Source organism: Lonchura striata, chromosome 1 (genome assembly GCF_046129695.1).
Source record: "Lonchura striata isolate bLonStr1 chromosome 1, bLonStr1.mat, whole genome shotgun sequence".
NCBI lineage: Eukaryota > Metazoa > Chordata > Aves > Passeriformes > Estrildidae > Lonchura > Lonchura striata.
The window spans coordinates 1165727-1188297 of record NC_134603.1 but is presented as its reverse complement, the minus strand read 5'-3'; the positions used below and the strand labels follow the sequence as shown (position 1 = coordinate 1188297).

General features: G+C 63.9%; 2 protein-coding genes and 1 long non-coding RNA gene across 3 annotated transcripts; all 3 read left to right on the top strand.

The window, feature by feature from the left end:
* The first annotated feature begins 139 nt into the window (after positions 1-139).
* LOC110483344 (uncharacterized) lies at positions 140-2071 on the top strand. The gene is made up of 4 exons (XR_013340029.1): positions 140-206; positions 361-424; positions 851-904; positions 1607-2071. It is a non-coding gene; the product is annotated as an uncharacterized LOC110483344 (long non-coding RNA).
* A 9320-nt stretch (positions 2072-11391) lies between these two features.
* On the top strand, positions 11392-15683 carry SCRT1 (scratch family transcriptional repressor 1). Its single transcript, XM_077781510.1, has 2 exons — positions 11392-11590; positions 14956-15683. Exons 1-2 carry the CDS (start codon positions 11479-11481, stop codon positions 15681-15683), a joined length of 840 nt encoding a protein of 279 aa, XP_077637636.1. The 5' UTR covers positions 11392-11478.
* A 3575-nt stretch (positions 15684-19258) lies between these two features.
* LOC144245961 (uncharacterized) lies at positions 19259-20710 on the top strand. The gene is made up of 2 exons (XM_077781695.1): positions 19259-19609; positions 19653-20710. The coding sequence occupies exons 1-2, from the start codon at positions 19458-19460 to the stop codon at positions 20341-20343; spliced, it is 843 nt and encodes a 280-aa protein (XP_077637821.1). The 5' UTR covers positions 19259-19457; the 3' UTR covers positions 20344-20710.
* Positions 20711-22571: the final 1861 nt, after the last annotated feature.

Genomic DNA, 22571 nt, shown 5'->3' with positions numbered 1-22571 from the left:
TGCAGGGCGTCACGCGTGTGCCGCCTGTGGCGGGACCTGGCCGCCGACCCCCGGCTGTGGCTGCGGGTGCACCTGGGGGCTCACCTGGGGGCTCACCTGGGGGCTCACCTGGGGGCTCACCTGGGGGCTCACCTGGGCGGCCCCGCCCGCGGCCGCCGTCCCCCCGAGCAGGTGCTGAACCCGCTGCTGCGATTGGTGGAGAGCAGGTGAGGCCGGCCCCGCCCACACGGGCGTGCGGCTCAGCTGTGTCACGCGTGTGTCACGCCTGTGTCACGCCTGTGTCACGCCTGTGTCACGCCTGTGTCACGCCTGTGTCACACCTGTGTCACGCCTGTGTCACGCGTGTCTCGCCCGTGCCAGGTTCTCGCTCCTGCAGGAGTTCGTGCTCAGTGATTGGAGCCGGCACGTGGGGCCTGTGCTGCAGGTGGGCACTGGGGCACACCTGGGCACACCTGGGCACACCTGGGCACACCTGGGGACAGCTGGGATAGACCTGGGCACACCTGGGGGCACCTGGGCACACCTGGGCACACCTGGGATAGAGACCTGGGCACACCTGGGCACACCTGGAGCACACCTGGGACACACCTGGGCACACCTGGGACACACCTGGGCACAGCTGGAGCACACCTGGACACACCTGGGATACACCTGGGCACACCTGGGGGGGAGGTGGCACACCTGGGCGCACCTGGGCGCACCTGGAATAGACCTGGGACACACCTGGACACACCTAGGCACAGCTGGAGCACACCTGGGACACACCTGGGCACACCTGGGACACACCTGGGCACACCTGGGGGGAGGGGGCACACCTGGGCACACCTGGAGCCTCCCCTTCCCTCCCCAGGCCCTGAGCAAGTTCTGCCCCCACCTGCAGCACCTGGAGCTGCGGCGCTGCCAGGTGAGAGCTGGGCACACCTGGGGGGGGGTTGGGCACACCTGGGCACACCTGGCGGGTTAGGCACACCTGGGGGGAGTTGGGGACACCTGTGGGGTTTTGGGGTCACCTGAGAGTGGGTTGGGGACACCTGGGGGGGGTTGGGCACACCTGGGGGGGTTTTGGGGTCACCTGGGGGTGTTTGGGGTCATCTGTGGGGTTTTCGGGGTCACCTGAGGGGGTTTGGAGACACCTGTGGGATTTTGGGCACACCTGGGGGGGTTTTGGGGTCACCTGGGGGGGTTTTGGACACACCTCAGGGGGTTTTGGGGTCACCTGAGGGATTCTGGGCACACCTGGATGGATTTTGAAGTCACCTGGATGGGTTTTGGGGTCACCTGGATGGGTTTTGGGGTCACCTGGGGGTGTTTGGGGACACCTGTGGGATTTTGGGCACACCTGGGGGGGTTTTGGGGTCACCTGGATGGGTTTTGGGGTCACCTGGGGGGTTTTGGGGTCACCTGGATGGGTTTGGGGTCACCTGGGGGGATTTTGGGGACACCTGGGGGGATTTTGGGGTCACCTGGGGGATTTTGGGGTCACCTGAGGGATTTTGGGACACCTGGGGGGATTTTGGGGTCACCTGGATGGGTTTTGGGATCACCTGGGGGATTTTGGGTCACCTGAGGGATTTTGGGGTCACCTGTGTGGTTTTGGGGTCCCCAGGTGGAGCCGGCGGCGCTCGGGGGGTTCCTGGCCGCCCCTCCCCCCCTGCAGCACCTGCACCTCACCTGCGCCCACCTGCGGCCGGTGCTGCCCGCGCTGGCCGTGAGTGCGGGGCTGGAAACGGCCCAAAATCCCCCAAAATCACCCCAAAATATACCCAAAAATATCACCAAAATCACCCCAAAAATATCCCAAAATATCCCCAAAATCAACCCAAAAATATCCCCAAAATCCCCCAAAAATCACCCCAAAATAGCCCCAAAGTCACCCCAAAGATATCCCAAATGTCCCCAAAATATCCCCAGAATATCCCAAAAAACATCCCCAAAATCACCCCAAAAATATCCTGAAATAGCCCCAAAATATCCCCAAAATATCTCCAAAATCACCCCAAAAATCACCCCAAAGTAGCCCCAAAAATATCCTCAAAATATCGCCAAAAATCACCGCAAAATATCCCCAAAATATCTCCAAATACACCCCAAAATCCCCCAAAATGCCCCAAAACCCCACAGATCCCCCAAATCACCATATTCAACCAAAATCCCCCAAAAATCCCTAAATCCCCCCAAAATCACCAAAATTCCCCAAAATCCCCTCAAAAATCCCCTAAATCCCCCCAAAATCCCCCAAATCCTCCCAAAATTCCCCAAAATCCCCTCAAAAATCCCCAAAATTCCCCAAATTCCCCCCAAAAATCCCCCAAATCCCCAAAATCCCCAGATTCCACCCAAAAATCTCCAAAATCCCCAGATTCCCCCCAAAAATCCCCAACATCTCCCCAAATTCCCCCCAAAAATCCCCAAAATCCCCAAATCCTCCCAAAATTCCCCAAAATCCCCTCAAAATCCCCCCAAATTCCCCCCAAAAATCCCCCCAAAAATCCAAAAATCCCCCAAAAATCCCCTCAAGAATCCCCAAATCCCCCCCAAAAATCCCCCAAAATCCCCCAAATTCCCCCCTAAAATCCCCCAAAATCCCCCAAATTCCCCCCTAAAATCCCCAAATCCCCCCAAAATTCCCCTAAATCCCTTAAAGATCCCCAAAATTCCCCAAATCCCCCCAAAATCCCCAAAATCCCCCAAATTCCCCCCAAAAATCCCCCTAAATCCCCTTAAAAATCCCAAATCCCCAAAATCCCCAAAATTCCCCAAAATCCCCTCAAAAATCCCCCAAATTCCCCCCAAAAATCCCCCTAAATCCCTTAAAAATCCCAAAATTCCCCAAAATCCCCAAAATTCCCCAAATTCCCCAAATTTCCCGTCCCGTTTCCCAGGCCGGGCGCTGTCCCCGGCTCCGGGTCCTGGAGCTGGATCAGAGTTTGGGGGGCCCGGCCCCCCCCTCCCGCTGCCCCTGGAGCGGCTGCAGGCGGCCTGTCCCCTGCTGCAGGTACCCCAAAATCACCCGGGCACCCCAAAAACACCTGGGCACCCAAAAAACACCCGGGCACCCCAAAAAACACCTGGGCACCCCAAAAAACCCCAAAAATCCCCAAAAAAATACCCCAAAAACCCCCAAAAACCTCACCTGGGCACCCCAAATCCCCTCCCGCTGCCCCTGGAGCGGCTGCAGGCGGCCTGAGCCTGCTGCAGGTACCCAAAATCACCCGGGCACCCCAAAATCCACCTGGGCACCCCAAAATCCACCTGGGCACCCCAAAAAAACCCAAAAATCCCCAAAAAAATACCCCAAAACCTCACCTGGCACCCCAAATCCACCTGGGCACCCCCAAATCCCCTCCCGCTGCCCTGGAGCGGCTGCAGGCGGCCTGTCCCCTGCTGCAGGTACCCCAAAATCACCCGGGCACCCAAAAAACCCCAAAATCCACCTGGGCACCCCAAAAATCACCTGGGCACCCCAAAAAAACCCAAAAAATCCCCAAAAAAATACCCCAAAAACCTCACCTGGGCACCCAAATCCCCTCCCGCTGCCCCTGGAGCGGCTGCAGGCGGCCTGTCCCCTGCTGCAGGTACCCCAAATCACCCGGGCACCCCAAAAAACCCCAAAATCCACCCGGGCACCCCAAAAAACCCAAAATCCACCTGGGCACCCAAAAAACCCAAAATCCCCAAAAAAATACCCCAAAAACCTCACCTGGGCACCCCAAATCCACCTGGGCACCCCAAATCCCCTCCCGCTGCCCCTGGAGCGGCTGCAGGCGGCCTGTCCCCTGCTGCAGGTACCCCAAAATACCTGGGCACCCCAAAATCCACCTGGGCACCCCAAAAATCACCTGGGCACCCCAAAAACCCCAAAAATCCCCAAAAAAAACCCCCCAAAATCCCCCAAAAACCACCCTTGGGCACCCCAAATCCCTCCCGCTGCCCCTGGAGCGGCTGCAGGCGGCCTGAGCCTGCTGCAGGTACCCAAAAATCACCCGGGCACCCCAAAATCCACTTGGGCACCCCAAAATCCACCTGGGCACCCCAAAATCACCCGGGCACCCCAAAATCACCCGGGCACCCCAAAAATCACCCGGGCACCCCAAAAATCACCTGGGCACCCCAAAATCCACCTGGGCACCCCAAAAATCACCCGGGCACCCCAAAAATCACCTGGGCACCCCAAAAAAACCCAAAAATACCCCAAAAACACCCCCAAAATCACCCAAAAACGTCACCTGGGTAACCCAAAATCACCTGGGCGCCCCAAAACTCACCTGGGAACGCCAAAAATTCACCTGGAAATGCCAAAATTCTCACCTGGGCACCCCAAAATCACCTGGGCACCCCAAAATACCCCAGAGCTCACCTGGGGCCCCCCAAATCACCCCGGGATCCCCCAAAACCCCCCCAAAATCCAAAATGTGCCCCTCCCCCACCCCTTAAAGTGACCCTGGGTGCCCCTCCCCCACCCCCGGGTGCCCCTCCCCCTGACCTCTGCCCCTCCCCCACCCCAGGGTGCCCCTCCCCCCGACGTCTGCCCCTCCCCACTCCTGGGCGCCCTCCCCCACCCCAGGGTGCCCCTCCCCCACCCCAGGGTGCCCCTCCCCCACCCCCGGGTGCCCCTCCCCCACCTCAGGGTGCCCCTCCCCCACCCCAGGGTGCCCCTCCCCCCGACCTCTGCCCCTCCCCCACCCCCGGGTGCCCCTCCCCCACCTCAGGGTGCCCCTCCCCCACCCCCAGGGTGCCCCTCCCCCGACCTCTGCCCCTCCCCCACCCCAGGGTGCCTCTCCCCCACCCCTGGGTGCCCCTCCCCCTGACCTCTGCCCCTCCCCCACCCAGGGTGCCCCTCCCCTGACCTCTGCCCCTCCCCCACCCCAGGGTGCCCCTCCCCCCGACCTCTGCCCCTCCCCCACCCCAGGGTGCCCCTCCCCCCTGACCTCTGCCCCTCCCCCCAGGAGCTGCGGCTGGGGGGGCGGTGTGGGAGCCCCTCCCCCAGCGCTGCCCCTCCCCCCCCCCCCGGGGCCGCCCCTCCCCCCCGGTTCTCGGGGCTGCGGCTGCTGGCGCTGGGCGAGGCCGGGGGGGGGGAGGGGCTCCTGCGGCGCCTCCTGCGCGGGACCCCCCCCCTGAGGGCGCTGGAGCTGCGGGGGGGCGGCCAGGTGAGCCCCCAGGGGCTGCTGCGCTGCCCTGCCCAGGTGAGGCACGGCTGGGGGTGGGCGCTCACCTGGGCACAGCTGGGCACACCTGGGATAGACCTGGGTACACCTGGGCACAGTTGGGCACACCTGGGATACACCCGGGCACACCTGAGACACACCTGGGGACACCTGGTATACACCTGGGCACACCTGAGACACACCTGGGTACACCTGGGGTACACCTGGGATACACCTGGGGGCACCTGGGTACACCTGGGCACACCTGGGATAGACCTGGGCACACACCTCGGCACACCTGGGGGGATGGGGGCACACCTGGGCACACCTGGGGGCACCTGGGCACACCTGGGGAGGACGTGGGGGTCACCCGGGGAGGGGGCGGATGTGTCACCCGCTGTCCCCGCGATGTCCCAGCGCTGCAGCGCCTCTGGGTGGCGCTGTGCCCGTGCCATTGTCCCTGTCCCGTCCCTGCCCGTGTCCCCATTGTCACTGTCCCTGTCCCTGTCCCTGTCCCTGTCCCTGTCCCTGTCCCTGTCCCTGTCCCTGTCCCCATTGTCCCTGTCCCTGTCCCCATTGTCCCTGTCCCTGTCCCTGTCCCCATTGTCCCTGATGTCCCCAGCCCTGGAGCGCCTGTCCCTGCCGCTGTCCCCGGGCTGTCCGGTGTCACCGCGGCGCGGGCCGGTGGCCTGGGTGGACGTGACCCGGCGCTGGCACCGGACGCTGCTGGAGCTGGACCTGAGCGGCCGCCGCGACCCCGACCTGGGCCGGGCCTTGGCCGCCTTCGGCCCCCGAGACCCCCTGAGGGTCCTGAGGCTGGCGGGGACCCCCGTGACCCCCGGGGAGCTCAGGTGAGACACTGGGGACACTGGGGACATCGGGGACAGTGGGGACAGTGGGGACATTGGGGACAGTGGGGACAGTGGGGACATTGGGGACAGTGGGGACATTGGGGACATTGGGGGGAATTGGGGACATTGGGGGACACTGGGGACATTGGGGACATTGGGGGGACATTGGGGACATTGGGGACACTCAGGGGACACTGGGGATGGAGGGGACACGGGGACCCCCATCACTGCCAGGAGTTCAGGTGCCACAAGGGGACACGGGGACATTGGGGACATTCCCGGGGGGTTGGGGTCACTGGGGGGGTCAGGGGACATTGTGACCCCCATGTCCCGCTGTCCCCAGCCCGCTGCTGGCCTGTCCCCAGCTGTCCCCACACTGCTGGGGGGTCAGGGGACATTCGGGGGTCACTGGGGGGGCACAGGGGACATTTCGGGGGGTCAGGGGACATTCGGGGGACCCTCACCCCGTGTCCCGCTGTCCCCAGCCCGCTGCTGGCCTGTCCCCAGCTGTCGCACCTGGACGTGTCCTCGTGTCGCCGCCTGCCCCGCGCACCAGCGGCCGCACCGGGCCGGGCCGCGGTGCTGCGGCTGCTGCGGGCGCTGCCGGGGGGCGGCGAGGGGACCCCCCGGAGCCGGGGACACCCCCAGAACCGGGGACACCCCAGAACACGGGACACCCCCCGAGGGGACCCCCCCGGAGCCGGGGACATCCCCTGAAACGGGGACACCCCCGGAGCCGGGGACACCCCCCGAGGGGACACCCCCAGAACCGGGGACACCCCCCGAAACAACGGACCCCCCAAAACACGGGACCCCCCCGGAACCGGGGACACCCCCAGAAACGGGGACACCCCCCGAGGGGACACCCCCGCCCCGAGGGGACACCCCCGGAGCCGGGGACACCCCCCGAAACGGGGACACCCCTAAAACACGGGACACCCCCCGAGGGGACACCCCTAAAAGAGGGGACACCCCCCGAGGGGACACCCCCGGAACTGGGGACACCCCCCGAAACAACGGACCCCCCAAAACACGGGACACCCCCGGAACCGGGGACACTCCCGGAAACGGGGACACCCCTAAAACACGGGACACCCCCCGAGGGGACACCCCAAAACCGGGGACACCCCGAGAACCGGGGACACCCCCTGAGGTGACACCCCCAAAACCGGGGACCCCCCCAGAACTGGGGACACCCCCAAAACACGGGACACCCCCCGAGGGCACACCCCCAAAACGGGGGACACCCCCCGGGGATGAGGAGGAGCCCCCAGCGCCGGAGCCCCCCCAAAAGAGGAGGAGACCCCCCCGGGATGAGACCCCCCCCGCAAAGAGGAGACCCCCCCAATTCTGACACCCCAAATTATTAGACCCCCCCCAATTCTGACACCCCCAAATCTGAGGACCCCCCCAATCCTGACACCCCCCATTATGAGAGACCCCCAAGTCTGCGACCGCCCCTCAATTAAGAGACCCCCCCCAATTCAGAGACCCCCCCCAATTCTGACACCCCCCCGTTATGAGACCCCCAAATCTGCGACCCCCCCACAATTCTGGGCCCCCCCAATTCTGAGACCCCCCAAATCTGACACCCGCCAATTCCGAGACCCCCCAATCTGAGACCCCCCCAAATGCGACACCCCCAAAGAGGAGACCCCCCAAAAGAGGAGACCCCCCCCAATTCTGAGACCCCCCAAATCTGCGACCCCCCCAATTCTGAGACCCCCCAAAAGAGCCCCCAACCCCCCCCCCCCAAACGCCCCCTCCCCAATAACGCCCCCCCATCTCGGGGACCCCCCCGGCTCCCCTCCCCCACCCCTTTTTTGTAACGCCCCCCCCCCAATTTTTGCACCCCCACTTTTGTAGCCCCTCCCCCAATTTTGTACCCCCCGATTTTGTATTAAAAAAAAAAACAACCTAATTTTGGGGGAGCCCCCCCGAAATAAATTTTTGGGTTTTTTCCACACAAAAAATTTGGGAATCGCTGGAGGGGCGGTGGGGGAGGGGCGGTGGGGAAGGGCCCCTCCCCCCCCCAGCTGAGGCTCGGGGACCCCCGGGGGGGGAGGGGCGGTTGTGTGTCCCCCTCCCCTCCCCCCCCGGGGTCGTTTGTCACCCGCCGGCGGCAGCCGCCTCATTTGCATATTCATGAGGTTTAATGAGGCGGGACGGCCCCGCCCCCACCCCGAAAACCAGCTGCGGCCATTGGGGGGAGGGGGGCGGGGCTGGGGGGCGGGGCCACCTGGGCGAGCTCGGAGCGCACCTGGGCAACCTCAAAATCCACCTGGGCAACTTCAAAATCCACCTGGGCAACCTCAAAATCCACCTGGGCAACTTCAGGATCCACCTGGGCAACCTCAGGATCCACCTGGGCAACCCCGGAACACACCTGGGCAACCTCAGAGCCCACCTGGGCAACCTCAGAGCCCACCTGGGCAACCTCAGGATCCACCTGGGCAACCTCAAAATCCACCTGGGCAACCTCAGGATCCACCTGGGCAACCTCAGGATCCACCTGGGCAACCTCAGAGCCCACCTGGGCAACCCCAGAGCCCACCTGGGCAACCCCAGAACACACCTGGGCAACCTCAAAATCCACCTGGGCAACCTCAGGATACACCTGGGCGAGCTCGGGATCCACCTGGGCAACCCCAGAACACACCTGGGCAACCTCAAAATCCACCTGGGCAACCTCGGGATACACCTGGGCAACCTCAGAACACACCTGGGCAACCTCGGGATCCACCTGGGCAACCTCAGAGCCCACCTGGGCAACCTCAAAATCCACCTGGGCAACCCCGGAACACACCTGGGCAACCTCAGAGCCCACCTGGGCAACCCCGGAACACACCTGGGCAACCTCAGAGCCCACCTGGCAACCTCAAAATCCACCTGGGCAACCTCAGAGCCCACCTGGGCAACCTCAGGATCCACCTGGGCAACCTCAGGATCCACCTGGGCAACCTCAAAATCCACCTGGGCAACCCCGGAACACACCTGGTCAACCTCAGTGCCCAACTGGGCAACTTCAGCACCACCTGGGCAACCTCAGCTCCACCTGGGCAAGCTCCACATCCACCTGGGCAACGCCAAGATCAACCTTGGCTACCGCAGGGTCCACCTGGGCAAAACAAAGATCCACCTGGGCAACCTCAAAATCCACCTGGGCAACCTCAGAGCCCACCTGGGCAACCTCAAAATCCATCTGGGCAACCTCAGGATCCACCTGGGCAACCCCAGAACACACCTGGGCAACCTCAAAATCCACCTGGGCAACCCCAGAACACACCTGGGCAACCTCAGGATCCACCTGGGCAACCCCAGAACACACCTGGGCAACCTCAGAGCCCAACTGGGCAACTTCAGCACCACCTGGGCAACCTCAGCTCCACCTGGGCAAGCTCCACATCCACCTGGGCAATGTCGGAGAGCGCTGGGCTACCGAAGCTCCCACCTGGGCAACCTCAGCACCACCTGGGCAACCTCCGGATCTACCTGGGCAACCTCAGGATCCACCTGGGCAACCTGAGAGCCAACCTGGGCAATGTCAACCTTTACCTGCACAACCCCGACGCCGACCTGGGCGCCGTCAGAGCCAACCTGGGCAACCTGGGCGCCCTCCTGGGCAAGCTGAGCGACCACCTGGACAACCTGAGCGCCCTGCTGGGCAACCTCAGCGCCCACCTGGGCCAGCTCAGGCTCCAGGTGGGCAACCTGAGCGCCCACCTGGGCGATGGCAGCGGCCACGCCCGGGTGAGCTCGGAGGCACCTGGGCAACCTCAAAATCCACCTGGGCAACCTCAGGATCCACCTGGGCAACCTCAAAATCCACCTGGGCAACCTCGGGATCCACCTGGGCAACCTCGGGATCCACCTGGGCAACCTGAGAGCCCACCTGGGCAACCTCAGAATCCACCTGGGCAACCTCAGAGCCCACCTGGGCAACCCCAGAATCCACCTGGGCAACCTCAGAATCCACCTGGGCAACCTCAGAGCCCACCTGGGCAACCTCAGAGCCCACCTGGGCAACCTCAGAGCCCACCTGGGCAAGCCCAGAACACACCTGGGCAACCTCAAAATCCACCTGGGCAACCTCGGGATCCACCTGGGCAACCTCAGAATCCACCTGGGCAACCCCAGAGCCCACCTGGGCAACCTCAAAATCCACCTGGGCAACCTCAGAGCCCACCTGGGCAACCCCAGAATCCACCTGGGCAACCTCAGGATCCACCTGGGCAACCTCAGGATCCACCTGGGCAACCTGAGCCCCCCGGAGCCCCCTCCCCCACCGAGGGCTGAATTAAATGCTAATGAGATGTAAATGCCATGTTAATGAGATGCAAATGAGCCTCCCTGATTGCCCGCAGCCTGGCGGGGTGGGGGAGGGGAGCCCATCCCCCCCCCCCCCTCAATTCCCGGGAATTCCCCCCCCAAAAAAATTTGGGATTTCCCGGGGTTTTGTGCGTCCCAAAATTTTGGGATTTTCCCGGGTCCTAAATCCCCCAAAATCCCCCAAAATCCCGGGATTCTCCCCAATCCTAAAGCTCCCAAATCCCCGAAAATTCCGGGATTCTCCCGGTTCCCATCCCACCCAAATCCCGGGATTCTCCCGGTTCCCATCCCCCCAAATCCCGGGATTCTCCCGGTTCCCATCCCCCCCGAATCCCGGGATTCTCCCGGCTCACATCCCCCCCGAATCCCGGGATTCTCCCGGTTCCCATTTCTCCCAAATCCCGGGATTCTCCCTGTTCCCATCCCCCCCGAATCCCGGGATTCTCCCGGTTCCCATCGCTCCCAGATCCCGGGATTCTCCCGGTTCCCATCCCCCCAAATCCCGGGATTCTCCCGGTTCCTCCCCCGGTGGGCGGGGGTCTCCCTTCCCCCTCCCCCGCCCCGCCCCGGGGCCGTTCCCGCCCCGCCCCCTCCCCGCCCCCCGCCGTTCCCCGCGCCCCCCGCGCCCCCCCCGCCGTTCCCGTTATAAGCGCGGGGCCGGTGCTGAGCGCTCACACGCTGCGGGCCCCGCGCCCATCCCGCACCCGCATCCCGCAGCCCCGTCCATCCATCCATCCATCCATCCGTCCGTCCGTCCGTCCGTCCGTCCCCCGCGCCCCGGGCCCGCCCCGCCGCCGCCGCCGCTGTCCGCGGTGCTGACCGGGCGCTGCCCGCCGTGCTGAGCCGCCGCCGCCGCGCCGCGACCCCCGCCCCGGGACCCGCTCCGGCCCCGGGAGGGGTTCGGCCGCCGCCCCGCGCCGGTGCCGACCCCGCCGGTCCATGCCCGGTGGCGGGGGGGGTCCGGGAGCCGCCGGGCGCGGCCTCACCGACACCGACACGGCGGCGGCGGCGGCGGCGGCGGCGGCGGCTGCGGGCGGCCCCGGCCCGGAGCTGGGCGGCCGCGCCCGCCGCACAAAGCCGTAGCTCGGTGCAGCGACCCCCGGGCGGGGGGGCCCTTTGTGGCGGCGGGGCCGGGCCCGGTCCCCGGCGGAACCATGCCCAGGTCGTTCCTGGTGAAGAAGGTGAAGCTCGATGATTTCCCCGCCGGCCTCGACGCCCCGTACGGCCGCGCCCGGGCGGATTTCGGCTCCCGCTTGCACGACAAGGGTAAATACCGAGCGCCGGGCCCCCGCCGGGCCCCGGCCGGGAACCGCCGCATTCCGCCGCGCTGCCGCCGCCGCCGGGCGCGGGGAGACGCCGCCGGAGCGCGGCGGGACCGGGCCGGGACCGGGGCAGAACCGGGGCAGAACCGGGGCTCCGCGGGCGGCCGGTCCCCGGCGCTGCCCTTTGTCTGCGGGAGCCAAGTTCAAGGGCAGCGGCGGCGGCGGCGGCGGCGGCGCGGAGCCCCCCGCGGCCCCGCCGCCGTTGTCCCCGTTGTCCCCGTTGTCCCCGTTGTCCCCGTGCTCCTCGGCCCGGCCTTTGTGCGGAGCGCGGCCCCGGCCGGGCCCGGTGCGGCGGCGGCGGCTGCGGCTGCGGCGCGTTGCGTAACCGGGACCGGCGGAACCGCCGCAGCCGCACCGGGCCCGGCCCGGCCCCGCCGTGACCTTGAGCGGGGCCGGGGCAGCGGCGGCGGCGGGCGGGGAATGCGGGAATGCGGGAGCGCGGATGGCGGCGGCCCCGGGAATGCGGGCACGGAGCGGGACGGCGGCGGGGAACGGACACGGGACAGGGGAGGGACACACGGACACGGGAACGGACAGCGGGACACGGGGAGGGACACACGGACACGGGAACGGACACGGGACAGGGGAGGGACACACGGACACGGGAACGGACAGCGGGACACGGGGAGGGACACACGGACACGGGAACGGACACGGGACAGGGGAGGGACACACGGACACAGAGAGGGACAGACGGACAAGGAGAGGGACAGACGGACACGGGAACGGACACGGGACAGGGGAGGGACAGATGGACACGGAGAGGGACAGCGGGACACGGGAACGGACAGAGGGACCAAGGAAGGGACAGCGGGACACGGAGAGGGACAGTGAGCCACGGGAACGGACAGAGGGACACGGGAACGGACAGCGGGACACAGAGAGGGACAGCGAGACACGGGGACGGACAGAGGGACACGGGAACGGACAGCGGGACACGGGAAGGGACGGGATGCGGGGGCAGGGACCGGGACTGCGGGCACGGACGGGGACAGCGACAGGGGAAGGGACAGCGGGACACGGGAATGGACAGCGGGACATGGGGAGGGACAGAGGGACAGGGGAAGGGACAGACGGACACGGAGAGGGACAGTGGAGGACGGCAGCGATGCGGGGATGGGGATGGAGGAAGGAGGGACGGGGACAGGGGACACGGACTGCGGGGACAGGGACAGGGACAGGGACAGGGGACAGGGAGCAGAGCAGAGATGCGGCAGCGATGGGGACAGGGACAGGGGACAGCGACAGGGACAAGGGAAGGGACAGGAAGCCAACGGCAGGGATGGGGACAGGAGTGCGGGGACAAGGGACAGGGGACAGAGATGCGGGCAGGGATGGGGACAAGGGACAGGGACATGGACTGGGGACTGCGGGGACAGGGATGGGGACAGCGTCAGGAGAAGGAGACAGGGGACAGGGACAGGGACAGGGGACAGGGGACAGGGGACGGGGGACAAGGGACAAGGGACAGGGGCAGGAGTTGAGTCGGGCACAGTCTGGCAGAGGGATGGGCCGGGGTCGGGAAGGGGGACAGTCGGGGGGGACAGAAGGGGGACAGGCAGGGGCAGAGGGGTGACAGACACGACAGGCAAGGGGACAGACGGGGGGACAGACAAGGGGACAGGCAGGGGGACAGACAAGGGGACAGACAAGGGGACAGACAAGGGGACGGGCAGGGGGACGGGCAGGGGGGGACAAGGGGGTCACAGTGTGACAGACAAGGGGACAGGCAGGGGGATGGGCAGGGGGATGGGCAGGGAAGGGGCAGGGGACGAGCAGGGGACAAGGAACTGCCAGGAGGACACAGGAGGGACACAGCCAGGGTGACACACATGGGACAGGCAGGGTGACACACACGGGACACAGGAGGGACACGCATGAGACGGCCAGGGGGACACAGGAGGGACACACAGGGGACAGGCAGGGGGACACACAGGGAATAGCCAGGGTGACACAGGAGGGACACACAGGGGACATCCAGGGGGACACAGGAGGGACACACAGGGGACAGGCAGGGGGACACAGGAGGGACACACAGGGGACAGGCAGGGGGACACACAGGGAATAGCCAGGGTGACACAAGAGGGACACACAGGGGACACACAAGGGACACCAGGGTGACACAGAAGGAACACTCAGGGGACAACCAGGGTGACACTCAGCGCCCCCATCATGTCCCCCCCGTTCACCACCACCCCCACGCGTGTCCCAAGTGCCACCAGCCCCTCTGACCGCTGTCCCCAGTGCCACCAGTGCCACCATCCCCTCTGACTGCTGTCCCCAGTGCCACCAGTGCCACCACCCTCCCTGACCTCTGTCCCCAGTGCCACCAGTGCCACCATCCCCTCTGACCGCTGTCCCCAGTGCCACCACCCTCCCTGACCGCTGTCCCCCGTGTCCCCCGGCTGTCCCAAATGCCACCACCCTGCCTGACCGCTGTCCCCCCGTGTCCCCAGTGCCACCAGCCCCTCTGACCGCTGTCCCCAGTGCCACCAGCCTCTCTGACCTCTGTCCAACCGTGTCCCCAGTGCCACCACCCTCCCTGACCGCTGTCCCCCCATTGTCCCCCCGTGTCCCCAGTGCCACCATCCCCTCTGACCGCTGTCCCCAATGCCACCACCCTCCCTGACCGCTGTTGCCCGGCTGTCCCTCCATGTCCCCAATGCCACCACCCTCCCTGACCACTGTTCCCCGGCTGTCCCCCGTGTCCCCAGTGCCACCAGCCCCTCTGACCGCTGTCCCCAGCGCCACCACCCTCCCTGACCGCTGTCCCCCGTGTCCCCAGTGCCACCAGCCTCTCTGACCGCTGTCCCCCGGCTGTCCCCCTGTGTCCCCAGTGCCACCAGCCCCTCTGACCTCTGTCCCCAGTGCCACCAGCCTCTCTGACCGCTGTCCCCCTGTGTCCCCAGTGCCACCAGCCCCTCTGACCGCTGTCCCCCGTGTCCCCAGTGCCACCACCCTCCCTGACCACTGTCCCCCGGCTGTCCCCATTGTCCCCAGTGCCACCAGCCCCTATGACCTCTGTCCCCCGTGTCCCCAGTGCCACCACCCTCCCTGACCGCTGTCCCCAGCGCCACCACCCTCCCTGACCGCTGTCCCGCCGTGTCCCCAATGCCACCATCCCCTCTGACCGCTGTCCCCCGGCTGTCCCCCCATTGTCCCCAATGCCACCATCCTCCCTGACCGCTGTCCCCCGGCTGTCCCCCCATTGTCCCCAGTGCCACCACCCTCCCTGACCGCTGTCCCCCGGCTGTCCCCCGTGTCCCCAGTGCCACCAGCCCCTCTGACCGCTGTCCCCCGCGTCCCCAGGTTACCTCAGCGACTACATGGCCCCCTCGTCCTTCCCGGGGGACGCCGAGGCCGCGCTCAAGGTGCCGTCGCCGGCCTCGCTCTACCCCGGCGGCCGCGGCGACTTCGGCGCCGGCGACTCGGAGCCCCCCGACAGCCCGCACTCGGGCATGGCCGGCGGCTACATCAACGGCGACGCGGCCGTCAGCGAGGGCTACGCCGTGGACGCCTTCTTCATCACGGACGGCCGCTCCCGGCGCAAGGCGAGCGGCGGCGCGGCGCGGAGCCTGCCCCGCCACACCTGCGGCGAGTGCGGCAAGAGCTACGCCACCTCGTCCAACCTCAGCCGCCACAAGCAGACCCACCGCAGCCTGGACAGCAAGATGGCCAAGAAATGCCCCACCTGCGGCAAGGTGTACGTCTCCATGCCGGCCATGGCCATGCACCTGCTGACGCACGACCTGAAGCACAAGTGCCAGGTGTGCGGGAAGGCGTTCAGCCGGCCCTGGCTGCTGCAGGGCCACATGCGCTCGCACACCGGGGAGAAGCCGTTCGGCTGCGCCCACTGCGGCAAAGCCTTCGCCGACCGCTCCAACCTGCGCGCCCACATGCAGACCCACTCGGCCTTCAAGCACTTCAAGTGCAAGCGCTGCAGCAAAACCTTCGCCCTCAAATCCTATCTCAACAAGCACTACGAGTCCGCCTGCTTCAAGGGCGCCGCGGCGCCCCTCAGCCCCCTGCACCCCTGATGGGGCCGGGGGGCAGCGAGCCCCGCGGAGCCGCCGCGGGGGGAGCGGCCCCGCCCGGGGCTCTGCGGCTCCTCCGCACCGAGTTCGCCCGGCCGGGACCCCGAGGGGACGGGGAGCCCCCGGTTCAGCCCCTCGGAGCGCGGCCGCCGGGCCCGAGGCGCCGGCGCGGACGGAGCTTCGCCCGTCGGGATCGGCGGCGGGGATCGCGGCCGGCGGGGTCCGCCCGGCGGGATCCGCCCTTCGAACTTCATCCTCCAGGATTCACCTGGCCAAATTCACCCGGCGGGATCCGCCCTTCGAAATTCATCCTCCAGGATTCACCTGGCCAAATTCACCCTTCAGGATCCGCCCTTCGAAATTCATCCTCCAGGATTCACCTGGCCAAATTCACCCTTCAGGATCCGCCCTTCGAACTTCATCCTCCAGGATTCACCTGGCCAAATTCACCCGGCGGGATCCGCCCTTCGAACTTCATCCTCCAGGATTCACCTGGCCAAATTCACCTTTCAGGATCCGCCCTTCGAAATTCATCCTTCAAATTTCATCCTTCGAACTTCATCCTCCAGGATTCACCTGGCCAAATTCACCCTTCAGGATCCGCCCTTCGAAATTCATCCTTCAAATTTCATCCTTCGAATTTCATCCTCCAGGATTCACCCGGCCAAATTCACCCGGCGGGATCCGCCCTTCGAACTTCATCCTCCAGGATTCACCTGGCCAAATTCACCTTTCAGGATCCGCCCTTCGAATTTCATCCTTCAGGATTCACCTGGCCAAATTCACCTTTCAGGATCCGCCCTTCGAAATTCATCCTCCAGGATTCACCTGGCCAAATTCACCCTTCAGGATCCGCCCTTCGAACTTCATCCTCCAGGATTCACCTGGCCAAATTCACCCGGCGGGATCCGCCCTTCGAACTTCATCCTCCAGGATTCACCTGGCCAAATTCACCCTTCAGGATCCGCCCTTCGAAATTCATCCTTCAAATTTCATCCTTCGAACTTCATCCTCCAGGATTCACCTGGCCAAATTCACCTTTCAGGATCCGCCCTTCAGGATTCACCTGGCCAAATTTGCCCTTCACATTTCACCCTTCAGGAATAACCTCTCAAAATTCACCCTTCAGGATTCAATTCTCAAATTTCAACCTTCAGGAATCACCTCGCCAAATTCAACCCTTCAGAATTCGCCTTTCAAATTTCACCCTTCGGGATTCACTTTGCAAAGTTCGCCTTTCAAAATTCACCTTTCAAATTTGACTCGTCGGGATTCACCTGTCGAAATTCACTTTTCAAAATTCACTTTTCAAAATTCACTTTTCAAAATTCACCCTTCCAATTCCGGCCGTCAGGATTCACCCCAAAAACTTCACTCTTCAAAGTTCAGCCCAAGGAATTGCACCCCAAAAATTTCAGTCACGAGATTCACCCCAAAAAATTCACTCTTCAAAGTTCAGCCCAAAAAATTCACCCTTCAAAATTCAGCCCCAAAAATCACCCCAAAAAATTCCGGCCCCAAAATTGACCCCAAAAAAGTCAACCTTCAAAGTTCAGCCCAAGGAATTGCACCCCAAAAATTTCAGTCACGAGATTCACCCCAAAAAATTCACTCTTCAAAGTTCAGCCCAAAAAATTCACCCTTCAAAATTCAGCCCCAAAAATCACCCCAAAAAATTTCGGCCCCAAAATTGACCCCAAAAAAGTTCACCCTTCAAAGTTCAGCCCAAGGAATTGCATCCCAAAAATTCCGGCCACAAAATTCACTCCAAAAATTCATCCCCCCAAAATTCAGCCCCCCCAAAAATTCACCCCAAAATTCATCACCCCAAAATTCATCCCGCCAAAATTCATCCCAAATTCATCCCCCCAAAATTCACCCTCCAAAATTCATCCCAAAAAATTAATCCCCCCAAAACTCATTCCCCGCAAAATTCATCCCAAAATTCATCCCCCCCAAATTCGATCTCCCAAAAATTCACCCCAAAATTCACCTCAAAATTCATTCCCCCAAAATTCATTCCCCCCAAATTCATCCCAAAATTCATCCCCCCAAATTTCACCCCAAAATTCATTCCCCCCAAAATTCGACACCCCCCAAATTTCATCCCCCCAAAATTCATCCCCCCAAATTTCACCCCAAAATTCATTCCCCCCAAAATTCGACACCCCCCCAAAATTCATCCCCCCAAATTTCATCCCAAAATTCATCCCAAAATCCGACCCCCCAAATTCCCCTCTGGGATCCCCCAAATTCACGTGCATGGCCCCTCCCCCCGCCCCTCCCCCACCCGGCGCCCCCCCGCTGCCTTCAGGGGGGTCCCGGGCACCCCAAAATTGGGGGGACCCCCCCAGTTCTTGCAGGGACGTCCCCCCCCCACGCTGGTGTCCCCCAAATTCGGGGTCACCCTCGCTCTTCCATGGGCTCTGCGCCCCCCCACCGGGGCGCACCCCAAATTTGGGGTGACCCCCCCTCCCCCCACCCTCAAAGGGTGCCCCGACCCCGCGGGGCGCCCCAAAATTGGGGTGCCCCCCCCGCGCCCCCCCTTTTTGCATGGGTGCCTCAGCCTTGTGCCATAGCCCAGCCCTGGGGTCACCCCCCCGCACCCCAAAATTCGGGGTGACCCCCCCCCAAAACTCTGCATGGGCCCCCCGGGCCTGCTGGGGGAGCCCCCCCAAAATTCGGGGGGACCCCCCCACCCACTTTTGCATGGGCGCCCCCCTCCCGTGCCGTGACCCAGCCCTGGGGTCACCCCAAAATTTGGGGGTGCCCCCCTCCCCCCGCGCTGCACCCCAAAATTCGGGGTGCCCCCCCTCCCCCCCTTGCATGGGTACCCCGGCCTCGCGCCGTACCCCAAATCAGGTGAGCCCCCCCCCCCCAGACCCCCAAATTTGGGGGTCCCCCCCTCCCCCCACGCTGCATGGGTGCCCCTCCCCCACAGCTGCCCCCCCGTGCCGTACCCCAAAACCGGGGCGCCCCCCCCCAATTTGGGGGCGCCCCTCCCCCCGCAATAAGCCCCTCCCCCCCCACGGCACAGCAGCTCCTGGGGGGACCCCAAAACCTCCCCCCACCCCCCCCGGGACCCCCCAATTTGGGGAGGGGTCCCGCCACCCCTCCCCCATCCGTGCATGGCCCCCCCCTCCCCCCGGGTACCCCTCCCCCACCTTGGGTACCCCAATAACTTCAGGGTGCCCCTCCCCCACCCCTCCCCCTCAATGGGGGGGGGATCCCCCAAATTTCCCATTGAGGGACCCCCCCCCAAAATCCCGGGGGGTTTTTTTTGGGGGGGGGGGGAGGACCCCCAAATTCTCCCCTCCCCCCACGAGGGGCGGCCCCGCCTCCCCCCATTTTGGGGGCGCCCTTGCCGAGAGCACAAACCCCTCCCCCACCCCCCCAAAACCGACCCCTCCCCCCCCAATTAAACCCCTCCCCCTCCCCCCCCGGGATTTCGCGCCCCTCCCCCCTCCTCCCCTCCCCCCCCGCGATGCCAAAGCCTGAAGGGGGGAGGGGGAGGGGAGGGGGGAGGGGCGGGGTGGGGGAGGGGTCTCTGCATGCCGGCCCCTCCCCCCGCCCCTCCCCCCCCCCCCGATCTCCATCTATGCCAATTTTTGGAGCTTTTTTGGAGTTTTGTTTTTTTTTTAAAGGAATTTTTTCCTTTTTTTTCCGTTTTTTTTTTAAATTAATTTTTTTGCGTTGCCAAACTGTAGAACCGCGGGCGCGCCGCCCGCCCTAGAGCAATAATTACCGACCGTTAATTACCGATTAATTAGCGACCGCATGGGCTCGAGCAATCAGGGACCCCCCCGAGCCGAAACCCCTCCCCCCGCCCCTCCCCCCCTTAGAGCGACCGAAATCAGGGATGACGTCAGAGTAGCGATAGCCGCCCCTCCCCCACCGCACGGCCACGCCCACGGACACGCCCGGGACACCTGGACACGCCCACGGACACGCCCACGGACACGCCCGGGACACCTGGACACGCCCACGGACACCTGGACACGCCCACGGACACGCCCACGGACACGGCCACGGACACCTGGACACGGCCAGGACACCTGGACACGCCCACGGCACCTGGACACGGCCACGGACACCTGGACACGGCCAGGACACCTGGACACGCCCACGGACACCTGGACACGGCCACGGACACCTGGACACGGCCACGGACACCTGGACACGCCCGGGACACCTGGACACGCCCACGGACAGGCCCACGGACACCTGGACACGGCCGGGACACCTGGACACGCCCACGGCACCTGGACGCGCCCATGGACACGGCCAGGCCACGCCCACGGACACTGACACGCCCACTCCCAGGCCACGCCCACGGACACCTGGACACGCCCACGGACACCTGGACACGCCCACGGCCAGGCCACGCCCACGGCACCTGGACACGCCCACGGCACCTGGACGCGCCCACGGATACCTGGACACGCCCACGGCACCTGGACACGCCCACGGACACCTGGACACGCCCATTGACACCTGGATACGCCCACGGACACCTGGACACGCCCACGGCCAGGCCACGCCCACGGACACCTGGACACGCCCACGGCACCTGGACAGGCCCAGGACATGCCAAGGACACGCCAAGAACATGAGGGGTGGGCGTGGGGAGAGGGGGAGTGAGAATACCTGTACACACGTGTGAGCACCTGGACACACCTGTGCGCACACCTGGACACACCTGGACACACACCTGTGCACACACACATGTTCACACACCTCTGCACACACCTGTGAGCACCGGTGCACACACCTGGATACACATGTACACACCTGGACACACATGTACACACCTGTGAGCACCAATACACACACCTGTAGACACACCTGTGCACACCTGTACACACCTATATACACACCTGTACACACAGGTACAGACCTGTGCACACCTGTGAGCACCTGGACACACACCTGTGCACACCTGTACACAGCTGCACACACAGGTGCACACCTGCACAAACCTTGACACACCTGTACACACCTGTATGCACCTGTACAGACCTGCACACACCTGAGCACACCTGAGCACACCTGTGAACACCTCTACACACCTGCACACGCCTGCACATTGACACACCTGTGCACACCTGTACACACACCTCTACACACCTGCACAGGCCTGCACATTGACACACCTGTGCACACCTGTGCACACCTGTACACACACCTCTACACACCTGCACACGCCTGCACATTGACACACCTGAGCACACCTGAGCACACCTGTACACACACCTCTACACACCTGCACACGCCTGCACATTGACACACCTGTGCACACCTGTGCACACCTGTACACACACCTCTACACACCTGCACACGCCTGCACATTGACACACCTGTGCACACCTGTACACACACCTCTACACACCTGCACACGCCTGCACATTGACACACCTGTGCACACCTGTGCACACCTGTACACACACCTCTACACACCTGCACACGCCTGCACATTGACACACCTGTGCACACCTGTACACACACCTCTACACACCTGCACACGCCTGCACATTGACACACCTGCGCACACCTGTGCACACCTGTGAGTGCCTGCACACACCTGCGCACACCTGTGAGGACTTGTACATACCTGTACACACCTGTACACACCTGCACAAAGCATGTACTGTAACTCAGCTCACCTGCACACACCTGTACACACCTGTACACACACCTTTGCACACCTGCACACACCTGCACACACCTGCACACACCTGTACACACCTGTACACACACCTTTGCACACCTGCACACACCTGCACACACCTGCACACACCTGCACACACCTGTACACACACGTTTGCACACCTGCACACACCTGTACACACTTGTGCACACCTGCACACACCTGCGCAGGGCGCACCTGTGCACCTGTGCACTGACACGCATTGTACCTGTATGGCACACCTGTACATTGACACACCTGTACACACCTTTAGGCACCCATGAATACCTGCACACACCTGCGCACACCTGAACACACCTGTACACACCTGTGCTTTGCACACCTGTGCACCTGGGCACTGACACGCATTGTACCTGCACTGCACACCTGTACACACCTGTACAATGCGCACCTGCACACCTGTGCTTTGCACACCTGCACACCTGGGCACACCTGTGCACCGGTGCACCTGTGTGCACCTGTGCTTTGCACACCTGTACCGCTGCGCATGGCCCACATTACACCTGTACTGCACACCTGACACACCTGCACACACCTGTGCAATGCACACCTGCACACCTGGGTATTGACACGCATTGCACCTGTAGTGTACACCTGACACACCTGTGCACACCTGTACACACCTGTGCAATGCACACCTGTGCACCTGGGCACTGACACGCATCGTACCTGCATGGCGCGCCTGCACACTTGTGCAATGCACACCTGTGCACCTATGCTTTGCACACCTGTACCGCTACGCATGGCCCACATTACACCTGTACTGCACACCTGTACACACCTGCACACACCTGTGCACCTGGGCACTGACACGCATTGTACCTGTATTGCACACCTGCACACCTGTGCAATGCACACCTGCGCACCTGTGCTTTGCACACCTGCACCGCTGTGCATGGCCCACACTACACCTGTACGGCACACCTGACGCACCTGCGCACACCTGTCCAATGCAAACTTGCACACACCTGTGCAGTGCACACCTGTCCAATGCACACTTGCACACCTGTGCAATACACACCTGCACACACCGGTGCATGGCCCACATTACACCTGTACTGCACACCTGCACACACCTGCGCACACCTGAACACAACTGCGCACACCTGATACACCTGTACACACCTGACACACCCACCCAGGTGCACCCCCACAGGTGCCCCCAGATACCCCCAGGTGTCCCA